Here is a 17,185-nt window from a genome sequence, read left to right as displayed (position 1 = left end):
AATAGAGAGAGAAAGTGAGAGAGACTGAAAAGTCACTGATTTAGGAGATGCATTTGGGGAAAGTGATATTGCTCCTCATCCTCTCCAGTCTCAGCTAAATAAAAGAATAAAATTTATCATTGTGGCAAAGAGTGATAGGAGAGAGAGTGGGAAACTTTTCACCCTTCAGCAGGATACCGTGTTCTCATTCTATAAATCCTCTAAGACGAATACTTTTTAAAATGCCCTGAAAACACAGATCCAAGGAGAAACATTTAGGGTTCATTGGGAGGGCTTATTGGAATGTCTGAAACAAGATTACAGTCCCTCCATGCAGTTTATTGTAGGATTCGGAGTAAGGTATTCATGAAGCCTTAAGTTGGATCAGTTGTCGACGTTCTGGTGGGGTGGCACAGGTCAGGTAAGTCAACTTGACCAAGAGAGGCAAAGCCTGAGAGTGATAGAGCTATAAGAGCAATACTCCTACACTTCTAGAAAGACTTCCCGGAGAACTTACATTTAGTTACTTTAATGCAAATTGTGCAATTGCTAAGTTGTCTTGGCTTGTTTAGATTTTCAGTATCAATCCAGATTTAATAAAACATTTTATTAAAATTTTCACTGTCAAAACCAGTAAATTACATTTGAAGTGGCCTTTATAAGTGTTCCCAATGGTAAATCTGGTGTGATTAGTACAAATCACATTGGTTTACTGTAGCTCTTTGAAATAGCAACTACTCTGCGGGAGCATAAGCGGTAATCCTGGGGGGTCGGTCGGGAAGGCACCCCACCCCACCCCCCACCCCCATCTGAGGGTAGTTCCCCTTAAAAAATATTACTAAAACCCAGTCTTTGTATTATAAATAACAATGTTTTATATACAAACATGAAAAACCTCCCAATTGCTACCCAAAACTAGCCCAAACTAACAGGGTCTTGAGGAGGTCCCCTAGTAAAAATCACATTCTGGGGGCTAAAATACATGTTATTGGTGTAGCTTTCCAATTCCACGGATATTAATGTCAATGAACACGAGCGCTGTCTCGGTGTGACCACAACAGCTTTAATTTTTTTGTCTAATTTGGCATGGTCTCCCTGCTGCACTAATAGTAGTAAGGCTTTCCTCTGTGAATACATATCTTTATAATTAAAATTTTAGCTTCATTATGTGCGTCTCCTTCAAAAATCGCTCTTGTTAACGTTTATTGTTACCCTCATATATTTGAGATATCCATCTACATGCTCATATGTTGTCTTCCAATCACTAAAGACCAGAAGAGCGTTTTCTTTTTTTATAATTCAGGTGGGGAGTAGGCTAATCTCACTAAATGGAAGCAAGCTGATTATAGTCAGCCTTCTCTAGTTATTTATTTTATTAATATCCTACTTATTTTAGTTAAGTGCTAAAGTGGTAAATATGCATTTATTCTGTTATTTTATTTATTATTATTTTATTTGTTGTTTTTGTATATAGTTTTGCAATAAAAGCATATCAACCAGGATCCAGATATAATTACTGAGTGTGCTTCTGAAATTAGTAAGGGTGCTCTAGTCTTAATGTACATTTTCACATTTTTTTTCCCCCATCTATTGCTTTTTTGGTTATCACTATGTCACTCACTGTACTTAGAGAGCGAATGCTGCATAAATATGCAGATGTTTTACGCAAGATTTACGCAACTTTTCAGCGTGTGTGGATGAAAAACTTAGTTCTAAATTTAAAATGGTTTATAGACTAGAAAGTTTGCAGAGTGCTCATAACCACTAAAAAGCTGTCACCCTTTGTTTAGTGAGTGTTTTCCGGCATACATGCCATCGTTTAGAGCTTGTTTAATCTGTTAACTGTCACCCAGTCCAGTATATAAGACACCAACGTTTACTTCACTATATTACAATTAAATCCTAATCTAATTATGACAAACTATATATCGCTGGAAAGGTCTAAGACTTTTTTTGTAAAAAAAAGAAAATATATATATTATATATATATATGAAATTCTTCCTTTGAAACCTATTTTAAAATCAAACATTGCATTATCATGAAAATGGTACATCAAAGTCATGTTACAAAATCTTTTCAGTCTTGAATTAAAAAATGTAGGTTTGGATCATGCACTTTCAAGTCTATGTTCAAAAATGTGAGTGACCGTTAACAGGTTAAGGTAATTAATTAATTTCAAGTCATTGAGTTAAGATTTACAGTATACATTTTGCAAACAAAAAAAAGAGTTTATTGTCTGTTGTTAATAGTGTAATGGCGTATGAAGCATAAAAGCGTCTTTCAAACCAAGCGGCTTTCTCTTGGACAACACAAAGAATATGTGTGGCAAAATGTTTCACTTTGATGTGAAATTCCCAATCACATGGATTTCCTATTGTAATGACATGCTTTTACCTGTGAAAACCAAAAATGTGATCGTACTGAATGATCAGTACATTCAAGACATTACAGAAGATTGTGGTCCATAGACCACAGACTGTGTGGGAACTTCCCACCATGACCCCTTGAGCATTATGTGTGGTCAAAGGTGTCATCCTCACCCAATCCAGTGTAGTCTTTTATCTCTCCTTTTGAGAAGGCAGTACTGGTCTCTGATCTAAGGCCCCGTCCACACGGAGACGCATGTCTGTGAATACGCACAATTTTTTATCGGATAGGCGTTTCGTCCACACGGATCTGACGTTATCATAAGGTGAAACCGCTATTTCCACCGGGTCCCAGAGTGGATAAATTTGAAAACGCCGTCTTTGCGTTTTCGTCTGGACGGCTAATCCGTATATTTTCTGAAACGATGACGTCATCAGCCCACGTCTCCCCCCTAGTCAGACACCTCTATGTCACGTAACAGCAACAAAAACATGAACAAACACTGAACGATTGTCTTTTTATTAACTAACATCAACACTGATTAATAAATGTATTGTTCCATGTTCATTTGTGTACCACGCGCAAGGTTTATGAGCATAGTCCAAGTCTTCTTCTCTGTTTTTAGTGTATCTCTGTGGCAGAATTACAGCGCCACATACTGGTCTGGCATATATACTACATCATTATGCGGTTTCGTGTAGACGCGGATATTTCTTGAGACGAGGAAAAAAAAGATCGGATTGGGGTAAGCTCCGTCTCCGTGTGGACGGGGCCTAAAGCCCCGCTCAAAAACACATTTTCCCATTTCCAACTGTGTCGTCAGATACAAGTGAAGTAACACCGTTATTTTCTATAAATATATACATTAAAAAAAAAACAAAAAAAAAAAACATCTAAGATCTAAACAGAACAAAAAGCCCTAAAAAGAGAGACAGTTTGTCAAACTGGCTCAGTTTAGGTCTCATTCTGTGAAGTCTATAGTCTGTAGTCGGTATATATATATATATATATATATATATATATATATATATATATATATATATATATACACACACACACACACACACACACACACACACACACACACACACACACACACACACACACACACTCACACACACACATACACACACACACACACACACACAGAAGGAACAAAGTAAAAAACAATAAGAAATATATATGCTCCATGCTGATGTATATCACAAGCCTCTTATTTTGAATGGCAGTTTACAATGTGCACACCATTGCAATATTCAATGTTTATTTGATTTAGATGGATGAATATGGTAAGAACAAACTTTACAGACATCATAGGTTGCTTTTCATGTCAGGCAGCTTTTTCCAACCTAAGTTGGTGGTCCTTGCCCAATGTTGGCCTACTTGACTTCTCTCTGTGGATGGAGAAAACAAAGACAAACACCAGACAAGCAAAGGCCGTTACAGTTTACATAACAGGTGCACAAAAGAAAAATGTAGCACTACTTCTTATTTTTCAAGTATACAACTAACACAGTGCTTCTGGGTAATGATGGCACTTTTGACAGAGTTGAGAGATCCATCTGAGCTCTAATAGAGCCTACAACAGTGGGGACTCTGGCTTGGCTGAGGTTATTTTACACTCCATACCACATAGCACAGTTATATATATATATATATATATATATATATATATATATATATATATATATATATATATATATATATATATATATATATATATAACACATAATGAAATGCATACACAGAAGTATACATAGGAAAGGGAGGTAATTAAAAAATAAATAAGAAATACTACCAGCACTCTCATTGGTGTAGCTGACACATTCTTATTTATGAACTAGATTTGTCCCCTGTGGTTATGCAAAACTTGCAGTTATAGATGATAAGTGTTTAAAAAATATATTTTATTTTACTTTATTTTATTTTATTTTATTTTTCTGTTTACAATTTTTGGTCACAAGAATGAGGTTGCAATTTTTATCAGCAATTTCACAATGTTGCTGCTTAAATAAAAACAAACAAATTTGGCGATTTATGGGGAAAGTTAACATTTCATAATCTGCTTCTTTTTTCTGTCCAATGTCTTACTTTGGCACAAAAGTGAGAAATTCCCTTGAGCCTGGAGCCAGCTTATAGTGTGCTGAAATCTTTAATGTGCTACACTGCCAGATGTTCCTGATAAGCAAGAAGCTAGCATTGGTGTTGTCATTTTTGAATAAATTTCTCGCTCTTTGTGCCCTCCTGTGAGTGTATCACACAAACATTTACACACACACACACACACACACACTTTAGTGTTGTGCTCTCCCATCACACATCAAGAACTAATTTAAAAGTCAACACTGGAAAAATATAATCGCAACAAATTGGTTTGCAGTGAGAGGATGCTGGCTCAGGGAAATGAATGCCTGAGGCCATCTCCCCACACCACATTCAGTACTGTCAGTGTGTGGACAGACAGATACAGGCAAATAAACTGTAAACCAAGTGAAGTAAGAAGCAATCTTGAAAAGATGAAGATCCTTTAGTTTTGCAGGGCTTCTAATTCCCTTCACTGTTGTAAGGGAAACAGGTCAATTTAGCTCAAAGGGAATCATTTAAGATTTTAAAGGGAATTTGAACAGAATCACTGTTTCATGGCTGTTCACGGAGACGCGCCTGCGGTTCAGTGAACGAGCCGTTTAACATCAAATCTGCGCTGGATACTAATATCCAAACTATAGTGAAAACACTATCAATTAGCACAGTAACAAGATCGGCAGTTTAAGACATTAACTTGTAAGCACAAAACACAAGATACTTCTCTTTTCAATATGAATAAGGCTTTATTAGATAAATCTAAGACATATAAACTAATCTAACACATAAACGCACGCACACACACATTCACACAAGTTGTAGGAAGGTCGAAAGTTAAGGAAAGATGAGTTTAGGAGAATGGAAATATGGAATCCCAAGTTTACAGCAATACGTTAAATTGCATAGACATGAACAACCATCAATCACGTAATTAGCCCTTGCATTGAGTTCCTCAATGTGACTAAAATTATATTAGATACACCAGCACAATAAATATCTGGGGATACATTGCCTTAGTTTCCTGTGAAAGGGACTCCCGTTGAAAGGGGTATCCCGGTGTCGCTGATTGGCTGGAAGTTCAGTAGTGAAGTGACGTCTTGGGAAGCCCGTGGTTGTTGGGCGTTGGCTGAAAGTGCAGAGTCGTGTGCGCTGGTTGAAGTTGAACGGGCATCCGAGGTCAGGCGTCGGAGACTCGACGTTACAAAACTTAACTCAGAACACGAAACTCTCAAACGGAAAAGAAAAGAAATAAAGTTTGACGAGACTAGGTTGTGTTCCTTCTCATTGTGGCATAAGTAGCAGCAGGCAGGCACGCTGGAACCGCGCTCAAAGAACAATGACGACTAACCGCATGGCTAGATGCTTATAGCTAAAGCTAGGTAGCAAAGCTACAAGCTAAAAGCTAAGAGCAGGCATGACTGATAGCACGAGCAAGGCTGGAACTAAAAGCCGACATGGCTAATAGCAGCAGCTAGACTAGAACTAAAAGCGAGATTTAATGGGGTCCAAAGTATTTAAAACTTCCTTGTTGGCCACCCCTCAAATGTTGCCTTGACCAATCAGATATGGTCTTGAGTCTGAGGTATCATAAATCATTGTTTATCTTACCAAGCATGTGGTTCTTGCCTCACAGGGTCTAATTTTGGACATGATTCCTATAACATGATTATGATATATTTTACAAATAAATGATTGTCAGGACAACATCAAGCAAGAAAATGCGATTATTTCAATACTAGACATGACTAGGTATCCTATAGTTATCAAAAGACATACACAAAAAGTGATTATACATGATAGTCAAATGTGTGGGTTACACGTAAATTAATATGGAGTTAAGCAATGGAATGATTCATTCATAAGTCTTTTTTGAGTTCATTCTGGTCCATATATAATGTATAAAAAGGGTTTCTTTGCCATTCTCTGGCAAAGGACTTTTCTGTGAAGACAAAGGTTTAAAGCCCTTCCCCCTTAGGAATTTCAGTCTGGTTCTTCTGGGTGGGGGGAAGTCAATGCAAGTATTTAACTTGATCTCCTGGGTTTACATGTGATGTCCAGCGTTGCATTTCAATCACGAACAATAAATTTGACAATCTCTTCTTCGAATTAAAATTGTTAATAATTGTTCTATTGGTGTTAATTTTGAAAGCTGTTGTGTGAACAAGTTGGTTGGTTGGTTATCTTGCTTGGTTCTTGTGGCACTAGAACTGATTTATGACTTCCTGAGGAATTCAGCTCATGTTTCAATGCACACAGCTCTGATAGACTCTTTGATTTGTCTGATTTGACTCATTTCTGCTACATATATCCCCCTTTCGATCGGCGAGGTGTTTAGGTGAAGACATCGTCGATCGCTGGAGAAACAAAGGCAGAAGAAGCAGACAAACACAGCAAACAGCAAGACAACACCTCCATGACAGTTACTGTACTGGTGCAGGCATCAGGCTATTTAGGTACACGTGGTTAAGTTCAATTAGTCAATGTAGTTTAGCACATTGAGGATAGTTTAGATCGTCTTGGAAATTGTTTTTATTTTGATTCATCAATCAAATTTGTGGTTAACTTTGTTTGGTTCTTCTAGGTTGTCTTACTTTACATGTTTACCATTAGTTTTCTAGTAATTTCATTTTCAATTCAATGAATTGACCTATCATGCATGGAGCTCTCTGGCTTCCATTCAGTTTAGAGTGGCTGGCGGATATTAGGTGTTGCGAGTCAATCCTAATATCAGACCTTCGACCCTCGCAGGGTGTCTAGGCGTTTCACCTACTCAGGAAAGAGGGGAAGGAGAAGGATAGGTAAAAGAAGAACAAAACAAAACAAGGCTGCTGTGGGTTTTCCTAGCATGTGTTACAACTACTATTGAGCTAGGATGTCAGGTGCAGCTAGTGTGTCGTGAACCTTAACTTAGTGTCAGGTGTTCTACCTATTGTGAGGATGGCTGCACGTTTCTTCATGGTGGGTATGTGTAACTTTGTTACACTAAAAGTTGGATATTCTACCTGTGGGAAGAATATGTTTGTTGACTGTGTTATCAGTAGATGTGTTTACCTCTGGGTGTAGGTAATGTTGTGTATTACTGGTGTAGTGCATGTGTGGTCAGATCTGTTCAAGTCTGTGTTGTCTCCCCCTTTTTCTAGCATGTCACTTAAGACTGGCTCTCAGCATCCTTGGCTTGGATGAGGGCGTGTCCATGGTCTAATGAGGGGTCAGTCCAGCAAGGCAGGAAGTTCTTTAGCAGACAGTCGGAGGCAGTTTGGCATGGCTGTGTGAAGCTGAGTTGCAAAACTTGTCTCCTATGTTGCATTCTTCTTGTGATGCCTTCTGGCTGTAGCAGACTTTCTGACCTTCTGTGCTCTGGTGGTTGCTGTTGCACAGACAGGGAATTTGGAACTTGGAGTTGGAGTTCATTTGACAGTTTGTTAGTGACTGAGGTGATGTCCTTTAGTACCTCAGATTTTTCATCAACAGTTGGCCGTGAAAGACTTGTTCATTCTGGGTTGTTGTTGAACAGGTGCTTGTCATCTCTGATGTGGTGCACCAGGTGATCACCGGCCTTCCGTTCTGTCGCTGGTCACAGCGAGCATGACTCAAATTTGTGGTCACATGCATGTAAATTGTCTTGAAGGAACTCTCTTAGTTGTTCCATGACTTGTTCCGTGTCTTCTAATGGTAAGCGGTTATGTTCTTGTGCATACTCAGCACTGTGCATGTCTGAGTGGTGCTGAGGTGGGTTTTGTTGTCGCTTACCCACACGAGTTGCTCTTGGATGAGTCAGCTGATTACCTTTGGATATCTGGTTAGGTTTCCAGATGTTCTTATCCTTTTGGTTTCTTGAGAAGCGTGGCTGGTCCCATGGATTTTTCCAGCAGTTGGGCTGAAAGCGGTCGTGGATATGGGCGTCACGTTCTCTGTGCTCTTGATGGAAGACTCTGGTGTTGTGATGCCACTGGGTGTCGTCCAGTGCAAGGCTTGAGTCTTTGTTGACAGAGTTCAAGAGTGTGGAGGTTTTGCTACCTTTCTTTGAGGCCACCTTCTGCTTGTTATAGGCCTTCTGTGTTAGGTCACGCAACTGTTGGATGGTCATGGAGTTCGGACAGGCCATGACACCTAGATGGTGACTGACTCCAGGGTGCAGATTTCTTAGGAAGAGGCTTTTGAAGTTCACATCCTCTTCAAGGTCAGGGCTGTTGTGTGCACCAAAGTAGGCTTGTCGGAGTCGGTTGTAATAAGCTTGTGGAGTCTCTTGACGACCTTGTTTGGTTTCCAAGGCAGTTAACAGTCCATGTTCAGACTCTGGGTCTGTAAACTCTTTAATCAGGACCTCACGAAGTCGCTGGTAGTTTGACTTGGTTTGACTGGGCTGTCGATCTAGAAAGTTTTGTACCTCGGAACTGGACGTGGCTCTAAGGAGGTATAACCAGTCTCTGTCAGTCACATGAGGTCTCACTTCCAGGTGAAATTCGATATCTCGCAGATAAGCTTGGATGTCGGGGCTCTCTGTGGAGTTCGGGTTGAACCTGCTGATGTTTTTAGACAGCTTGTTGAGGTCTTTGATGGTCATCCCGTGTGCAGCTTCAAGGCCTTGGACGGGAGGTTTTCTTTCGTTGGCAGGAAAGGGTTGTGTGGCGAAGGCAGGTGAGGTTTTGGGTTGTGGCCCTTCGCTCCTTTCGTCATATGCCAGTTCTTGGACGTGGGACTCTGCTCTGCTCAGCAGTGATGAGGCTAAGAGATGTTTCTCTTTTCTTGGCTCTAGTTTGTGCTTGTAAGCATTTTGGAGCTCTTTTCTGACCATGTAGAGCTCATCGTTGGTATCGTCTAGTTGTTGGGTCAGATTGTCCATTTCAGTTCTGTACCTTTCAAGGTGGTCTTTCAAAGCACTGATTTCAGAGTTTTTGTTTCTGATGTCTATCTTGGCTTTCTCTAGTAGCTGTTCGGCATACTGGAGTCTGTTTACCAGGTCTTTCTGAGCAGCCGTTGTATGTTGCTGGTCGAGCTGAGCTGCTGCCAGGGCTGCTTGGAGCTTCATAACTTGTTCTGTTGTATCCTGCTCCCTCTCGCTGGGTGCTTTGAGTTGATTTTGAACTTTCACTTCCAGCTTGTCTATGCGACGTTGAGCACGTGTCAGCTCCTCTTGAAGGTGGGTGATGTGCTTGTCGCTCAGTTTCAGCTGGGTTGTGAAGGCATAGCTTAGTGAGCTCGTGATCTTGACTAGCTCTTCGTGGTTGTTGTTCTGGCTTGAATCTTGTGTCAGGAATCTTCTCAGGATTAGGATTATTATTAAAAATAATAACAGTTCAAATGTCTTTGGAGTGAGGCTGTCTGTTATGCCTCTCAGCCAAATGTTCACATCTTCCCCATGGGCAATGGGGTCTGCAGTCTGCGGCATGTTGGCACGCTGGGGAGAAGAGAGACTGACACAGATCTGTGTGGAGTAAAAGCCTATGTGTGGTGGGACAACTAAGTGTTGTATCAGTGATTGTGAACCACTAGTGAAATGTGGTGATGACTGTGTTGGTCTCAGGGTGTCTAAGTAGACTAGAGATGCGAAGACTTTGTCACTCTAATGAGGAAGAGGAAAAGAGAGACAGAGGTGAAAAACAAATTCAAATGACAAGCAAAATTTCTGTTTTTCAAATGAGGACAATTATTTTTTCCAATTAAATGTTATCAAAACGTAAACAATATTATTATATTTCTTGCTTTGGACAAAAGAATACAATAATAATTCTGATATCTCTTTTCTTAGTCTGACAGGATTGACACCGTACACCTTTCAGTTGGACCGCTCACCAGGGAGTCAGCGAAGGCGACAGTTGCTCAACACGTATCTCTATTAAATTGATCTCAACGTTGGATGAGATGCTAAAACTTGGATTGCGTTTCCAAATGTAGGGAGGTTAGGAAGAACAAATGAGAGGATGATTACAATCAAATTCATAAGGATAATTCGTCGTCTTTGGCACGATTGTGTATTTACTTCACTTAGAATTGATTGATGGTTCTTACATGTCCTACAAATGTAAAAAGAGAAGAGGAAAGTAAAGGAGAGAGAGGACGGAGATGGTAAGTCTCAGTAGCAGTTATCTGAACTACAAGGAGAGCGTTGTGTTAGTTGCTGCACAACTTATCAAACAAAATAAACTTTAAGTGAAAGAGAGTTGTCTTTCTAATTTATTTGAACTCGTAGTGAGGGATAACAATGTCTCCTTTTAGGGCTCAGGTTTGTCGTTCCCAGGCTAGGATACACAAAAGAAATGGTAAGAAATAGGAAAATTAAAAAATTAATAAATGGGCAAACTATGCAAAAATTAAATTAAAAAGAGGAAATCAATACGTAAAACAATAGTGGTTAAGTGTATAACCAAAACAGGAAGAGGGGTAAAACGCATTCAAATAAGTAAAGGTCTGAATAGCATATATTCAGATGGGTAATAAATAAATTAGGAAGAATAAGTTTACTTAACTTCCAAAGTTCAAGGCTTATTCATTCCTAAAATAATTAGACCCAAAAGAGAATACTAGAAATAAAGATCATATGAAATGATCTGAGAGGGAAATTTTAAATGATTCAAAATAAATTTAATGTTTCAATTAAATTTCAATTTGACAATTAATAATTGTGAGTCAGTATTTCCCTTTCTAGTAAAATGAAAATAAGTGGTCTAGTGGGAAAAGAGAGCGATAAAAAGAAAGGGACTAACAAGTGTTAGTTAAGATGTTTAAATGGTTAAATCACGTCAGCGTTGTCCAAACACACATTATTCTACCACTGGATGGTAATGCTAACGGCTAACCTTTGAGGCTAGTGGCTTTAGTATAGACTTCAATGTAAATGCAATGGTTTCGTTAGCTTAGCGACACCGTGGAGTTTGTGCGCTGCGCGTGCACAGTTCAGAGTTGCTCCGGAAGTACGTTAGTCTTCCTGGTCACGGTCGTCACTATGGCAACCAAAACACATTCTAGTGGATTAGCACATGAATCGTTGCATTGTTGCAAATACAGTTAAGCATGTTACATGAAATGTCGGCTCATTTCAACACTGTACAAATAACAACACCGCCTTTCAGTTGGTTTTGCGATGTGGCACTTAAACTCTCAGTTTGCATAGAGTTAAATTTATCTTAATTCAAATAGCAGCTTCCTGCTGTAGTTATTATATCAATCTCAGCAATTTGATTCTCCGTGCCAGTTTTTCTGGACACAAACATAAAAGTTTTCCTTCGCTGTTGGTACACAGTTAAAATTTACTTGATCAAGCTTTTAAAACACTCCCATTCAAATTACTCTCGGACACACGCAGTGTTACGCGAGATTGCATTCACTTTGTGAACGGATACAAATGGGCAAACATTGTTCTCTAATGTTTAACGTTAACTTAGGGGAGTCGAATATCAAATTTGATTCGGCAGTGGAACACGCACTGGCAATCAAACTATATGAAATATGAATACGGGGACTTTGATAAATAGATTGAGGAACCCGCTCAAAACTATTCTTTATTCACCGATTTATATCCCTTTTGAAACACTAACAGTTTAGCTCCGTTCAGCAAACAGTGACTGAGATAGCGTTTGAGACACTGGAACACGCAGTGAAATCAAATCAGCTATAAAACAAGGCATTACACAAATGAGGAACACGCTCAATTTCTACCTTATTGTACGATCTCAGATGTTTACTTTTAAGTTCACTTACTGCTGTTAACAAAGGGGAGACGGACTCGAGTTAAAGTCTCCTCTAGCTCCTTTCATTCAAGCGGGAGGGTGCGCGCTGCTTACGTCACGCGTCGTACACACATACTCAGGTCTCGCATGCTTCTCATCTTTCATTCCTTTAGCAAAATCAAAGATTAAATAACTTGGTTTATGCTCACAATTTAGATTAAACTGCCCGCAATCATTCTCCACCATTATAAATGTAAGGGAAACAGGTCAATTTAGCTCAAAGGGAATCATTTAAGATTTTAAAGGGAATTTGAACAGAATCACTGTTTCACGGCTGTTCACGGAGACGCGCCTGCGGTTCAGTGAACGAGCCGTTTAACATCAAATCTGCGCTGGATACTAATATCCAAACTATAGTGAAAACACTATCAATTAGCACAGTAACAAGATCGGCAGTTTAAGACATTAACTTGTAAGCACAAAACACAAGATACTTCTCTTTTCAATATGAATAAGGCTTTATTAGATAAATCTAAGACATATAAACTAATCTAACACATAAACGCACGCACACACACATTCACACAAGTTGTAGGAAGGTCGAAAGTTAAGGAAAGATGAGTTTAGGAGAATGGAAATATGGAATCCCAAGTTTACAGCAATACGTTAAATTGCATAGACATGAACAACCATCAATCACGTAATTAGCCCTTGCATTGAGTTCCTCAATGTGACTAAAATTATATTAGATACACCAGCACAATAAATATCTGGGGATACGTTGCCTTAGTTTCCTGTGAAAGGGACTCCCGTTGAAAGGGGTATCCCGGTGTCGCTGATTGGCTGGAAGTTCAGTAGTGAAGTGACGTCTTGGGAAGCCCGTGGTTGTTGGGCGTTGGCTGAAAGTGCAGAGTCGTGTGCGCTGGTTGAAGTTGAACGGGCATCCGAGGTCAGGCGTCGGAGACTCGACGTTACAAAACTTAACTCAGAACACGAAACTCTCAAATGGAAAAGAAAAGAAATAAAGTTTGACGAGACTAGGTTGTGTTCCTTCTCATTGTGGCATAAGTAGCAGCAGGCAGGCACGCTGGAACCGCGCTCAAAGAACAATGACGACTAACCGCATGGCTAGATGCTTATAGCTAAAGCTAGGTAGCAAAGCTACAAGCTAAAAGCTAAGAGCAGGCATGACTGATAGCACGAGCAAGGCTGGAACTAAAAGCCGACATGGCTAATAGCAGCAGCTAGACTAGAACTAAAAGCGAGATTTAATGGGGTCCAAAGTATTTAAAACTTCCTTGTTGGCCACCCCTCAAATGTTGCCTTGACCAATCAGATATGGTCTTGAGTCTGAGGTATCATAAATCATTGTTTATCTTACCAAGCATGTGGTTCTTGCCTCACAGGGTCTAATTTTGGACATGATTCCTATAACATGATTATGATATATTTTACAAATAAATGATTGTCAGGACAACATCAAGCAAGAAAATGCGATTATTTCAATACTAGACATGACTAGGTATCCTATAGTTATCAAAAGACATACACAAAAAGTGATTATACATGATAGTCAAATGTGTGGGTTACACGTAAATGAATATGGAGTTAAGCAATGGAATGATTCATTCATAAGTCTTTTTGAGTTCATTCTGGTCCATATATAATGTATAAAAAGGGTTTCTTTGCCATTCTCTGGCAAAGGACTTTTCTGTGAAGACAAAGGTTTAAAGCCCTTCCCCCTTAGGAATTTCAGTCTGGTTCTTCTGGGTGGGGGGAAGTCAATGCAAGTATTTAACTTGATCTCCTGGGTTTACATGTGATGTCCAGCGTTGCATTTCAATCACGAACAATAAATTTGACAATCTCTTCTTCGAATTAAAATTGTTAATAATTGTTCTATTGGTGTTAATTTTGAAAGCTGTTGTGTGAACAAGTTGGTTGGTTGGTTATCTTGCTTGGTTCTTGTGGCACTAGAACTGATTTATGACTTCCTGAGGAATTCAGCTCATGTTTCAATGCACACAGCTCTGATAGACTCTTTGATTTGTCTGATTTGACTCATTTCTGCTACACTGTGTTAAGTTATAAGTGTATGAAGACTCACAGTTTTGAAGAGGGAATGCCAATGTCTTGTTGCTATAAAATTTTTAATAGTGAGAAACCGTAAAAAGGAGGGGAGGGGAAAAATACAAATAAGAAATGATCTGCCATGGGGCGCCAGCTCCACCTCATATTGTTATACTGATATCATTAATTGTCTGTGACTGCTGCATGTCTGAAAATTAACTCATCATAAACATCTCAGCAAACCTTACAGCATCTGCCTAAAGAGCTTCTTCCTAAAGTCATATGTGGAAAATATTAATATGTGGATAAGAGTTTAGCCTTGAGTAAAATGCAGCTAATAAAATATATCTTCTGAAATAGAATAGTTTACATACTTGCAAAGTTTCGCATAGTCAGTAAGTTTTATGTTGTGGACCCATGGAAATAAAATGTTTGAAGATATTAAGCATACAGTCTACTAATGGTCGCTGTGATTTAGAATGTCTAAAGTGGATTATCTAAGTGTTGTCATTATCTCTAGGAAATGGAATATATATATATATATATATATATATATATATATATATATATATATATATATATATATATATATATATATACAGTATTGTTCAAAATAATAGCAGTACAATGTGACTAACCAGAATAATCAAGGTTTTTTCGTATATTTTTTTATTGCTACGTGGCAAACAAGTTACCAGTAGGTTCAGTAGATTCTCAGAAAACAAATGAGACCCAGCATTCATGATATGCACGCTCTTAAGGCTGTGCAATTGGGCAATTAGTTGAATTAGTTGAAAGGGATGTGTTCAAAAAAATAGCAGTGTGCAAACTGTGAAGAAACAGGTGTAAATCAGGTGGCCCCTATTTAAGGATGAAGCCAACACTTGTTGAACATGCATTTGAAAGCTGAGGAAAATGGGTCGTTCAAGACATTGTTCAGAAGAACAGCGTACTTTGATTAAAAAGTTGATTAGAGAGGGGAAAACCTATAAAGAGGTGCAAAAAATGATAGGCTGTTCAGCTAAAATGATCTCCAATGCCTTAAAATGGAGAGCAAATTGTAACAAACTCCAGCACTCGTTAAGGACTCACTGCCTGTGCATTTAATATCTAGTGCACTAAAAATAACTAAATGAAATTATCCACATGGCCTTTATAATCTTCTATCACATCTTTACTGCAATGCAGAACCGGTGCCCGTTCTTCGTACATTGTTTCAGAGTCGTACACACATGCTATACAGATTATGTAGAGCCTGAATTAATTTGAGTGATGACAGCTATCATGGAGGTGGCTTGATGTAGCACAGAAGATGCAGATAACAATCTTGGCCATTGAAATTTTAAATGGGTCCTATTATGCTCTTTTATAAAATCTCAATTTAGTTTTGGGGGTGTACTAAAACAGGCTCTCATACTAGGTTGTTCAAAAAACACAACGTTTTTCAAATATTTGACATTATTACAACACCTCTCTCCCCAGTTTGGCATGAACAGCTTGAATAGTTCCTCTATCAAATGAAAGCCTGCCTTCTGGAATACGAAATGTGCTGTGATTGGTTAGCAGGGCCAATGTGTGTTGTAATTGGCTCCACTCGGTGCCTGGTCGGGCAATGTCATGCCCCTTACCATACCCGCCTGCAAGCTTCAGTGTAAATATTGTCAAATAATAATGTTTAAACCCTGATGATTGTAATCACTCTATGTTTGTCCGCCTTGGGAAAGCTAGCATGTCTCTGACATAGTGATAACAATCGTTGGCTTCTCTAGTGCAGCTCAACCAGGTCTCGTCCCACTCAATGATATTTGTGACATCACAAATCCTGAAAAATTAGCGCTGTAGTCCAAACGAGTCATTCGTTGTGGTTTTTGAAAGGTGATTTTTGTTCAATTAAATGTCTCCTTTTCAAGAGGACTTCGAGCTTTGTAAGTATTTTTTTATTTTTTTTAATGGTCAAACAGCAACGTAACAGTGTAAAAAAGTGAAAAAAGCATAATAGCACCCCTTTAAGTAATGCTATCACGTAACAAATCAGTTTCAAAGATAAAATTAATTGAATTGCTAATTGCTACACTGAAATAAAAAAAATGTAAAGCCTGTTAAATAAGAAATCGTGAATATAAATAATTGGGAATCATGTAAAAAAAAAAAAAAATATATATATATATATATATTTTCTTTATATATATTTTTGAAACCATAAACCCTTCAAACAACAGACCAGGCTCCTCTTTAATACGCCTGTTTCACACATACTCCGTCTGCAGTGCATATGCAGTCCGCAGCACGGACTCATTGTGCTTTCACACATGAAGCGTTTGCATAATTAGAATGTTAACATTTTATTTGCATGATTAACAAGTTACTAGAACGTTTCTTACATGATATGCATGTCAGTAGCATGTTCCTTACATGATTAGCATGCTCCTAGCATAATGATAGCATGATTCTAATATTCTTAGCAAATTACTTGTTTCTAGCATGATTAGCAAGTTACTAAAATTTTGTTAGTGTTATTCTACCATGATTAACATGTCATTAGCATGTTTTAGCATCATTAGCAAGTTACTAGCATGTTGTTAACATGATTATCAAGTTTACTAGCATGTGGCCAGCATTATGATTGCGTGCTTAGAAAGTTACTAACATTTTGTTAGCATGTTTCTAGCATGATTAGCAAGTTAATAACATGTTGTTACCACGTTTCTATGCTATCCAGCTAAAACCAGTTGGTTCAGTAAAAAAAAAAAAAAAGGCAAAAAGCCCACAAAGACCAGCCCGGCCTGCTAAAAAGTGACCAAACCCACTTTAAAACCAGCTTAGAGAACCAGTCAAAGCTGTCAATCAATCAGTTATGCTGGTTTTAGTTTTTGTTGTTTTTTCTGTAGGGAGTTGTTAAGCTTTGCTACAGCAATAGACATCTTAAATACACAATAAGTCTTGTTTAAAAAAGTAAAAGTCTATGGGATTTTAGGTGGATTTAATAGTCTGTTACAAAAACTGTAAACCGGATCAGTTA

At 38.5% G+C, this 17,185-nt stretch overlaps 1 protein-coding gene across 1 annotated transcript; it reads right to left on the bottom strand.

Moving 5' to 3' along the window:
- Positions 1-6,038: 6,038 nt before the first annotated feature.
- Positions 6,039-10,939, bottom strand: LOC127962149 (uncharacterized). Its single transcript, XM_052561646.1, has one exon. The coding sequence runs from the start codon at positions 9,816-9,818 to the stop codon at positions 8,004-8,006; it is 1,815 nt and encodes a 604-aa protein (XP_052417606.1). The 5' UTR covers positions 9,819-10,939; the 3' UTR covers positions 6,039-8,003.
- Positions 10,940-17,185: the final 6,246 nt, after the last annotated feature.

Source organism: Carassius gibelio, chromosome B7 (genome assembly GCF_023724105.1).
Source record: "Carassius gibelio isolate Cgi1373 ecotype wild population from Czech Republic chromosome B7, carGib1.2-hapl.c, whole genome shotgun sequence".
Taxonomy (NCBI): domain Eukaryota; kingdom Metazoa; phylum Chordata; class Actinopteri; order Cypriniformes; family Cyprinidae; genus Carassius; species Carassius gibelio.
The sequence above is the reverse complement of the archived record's forward strand: the minus strand, read 5'-3'. Positions and strand labels throughout refer to the sequence as shown.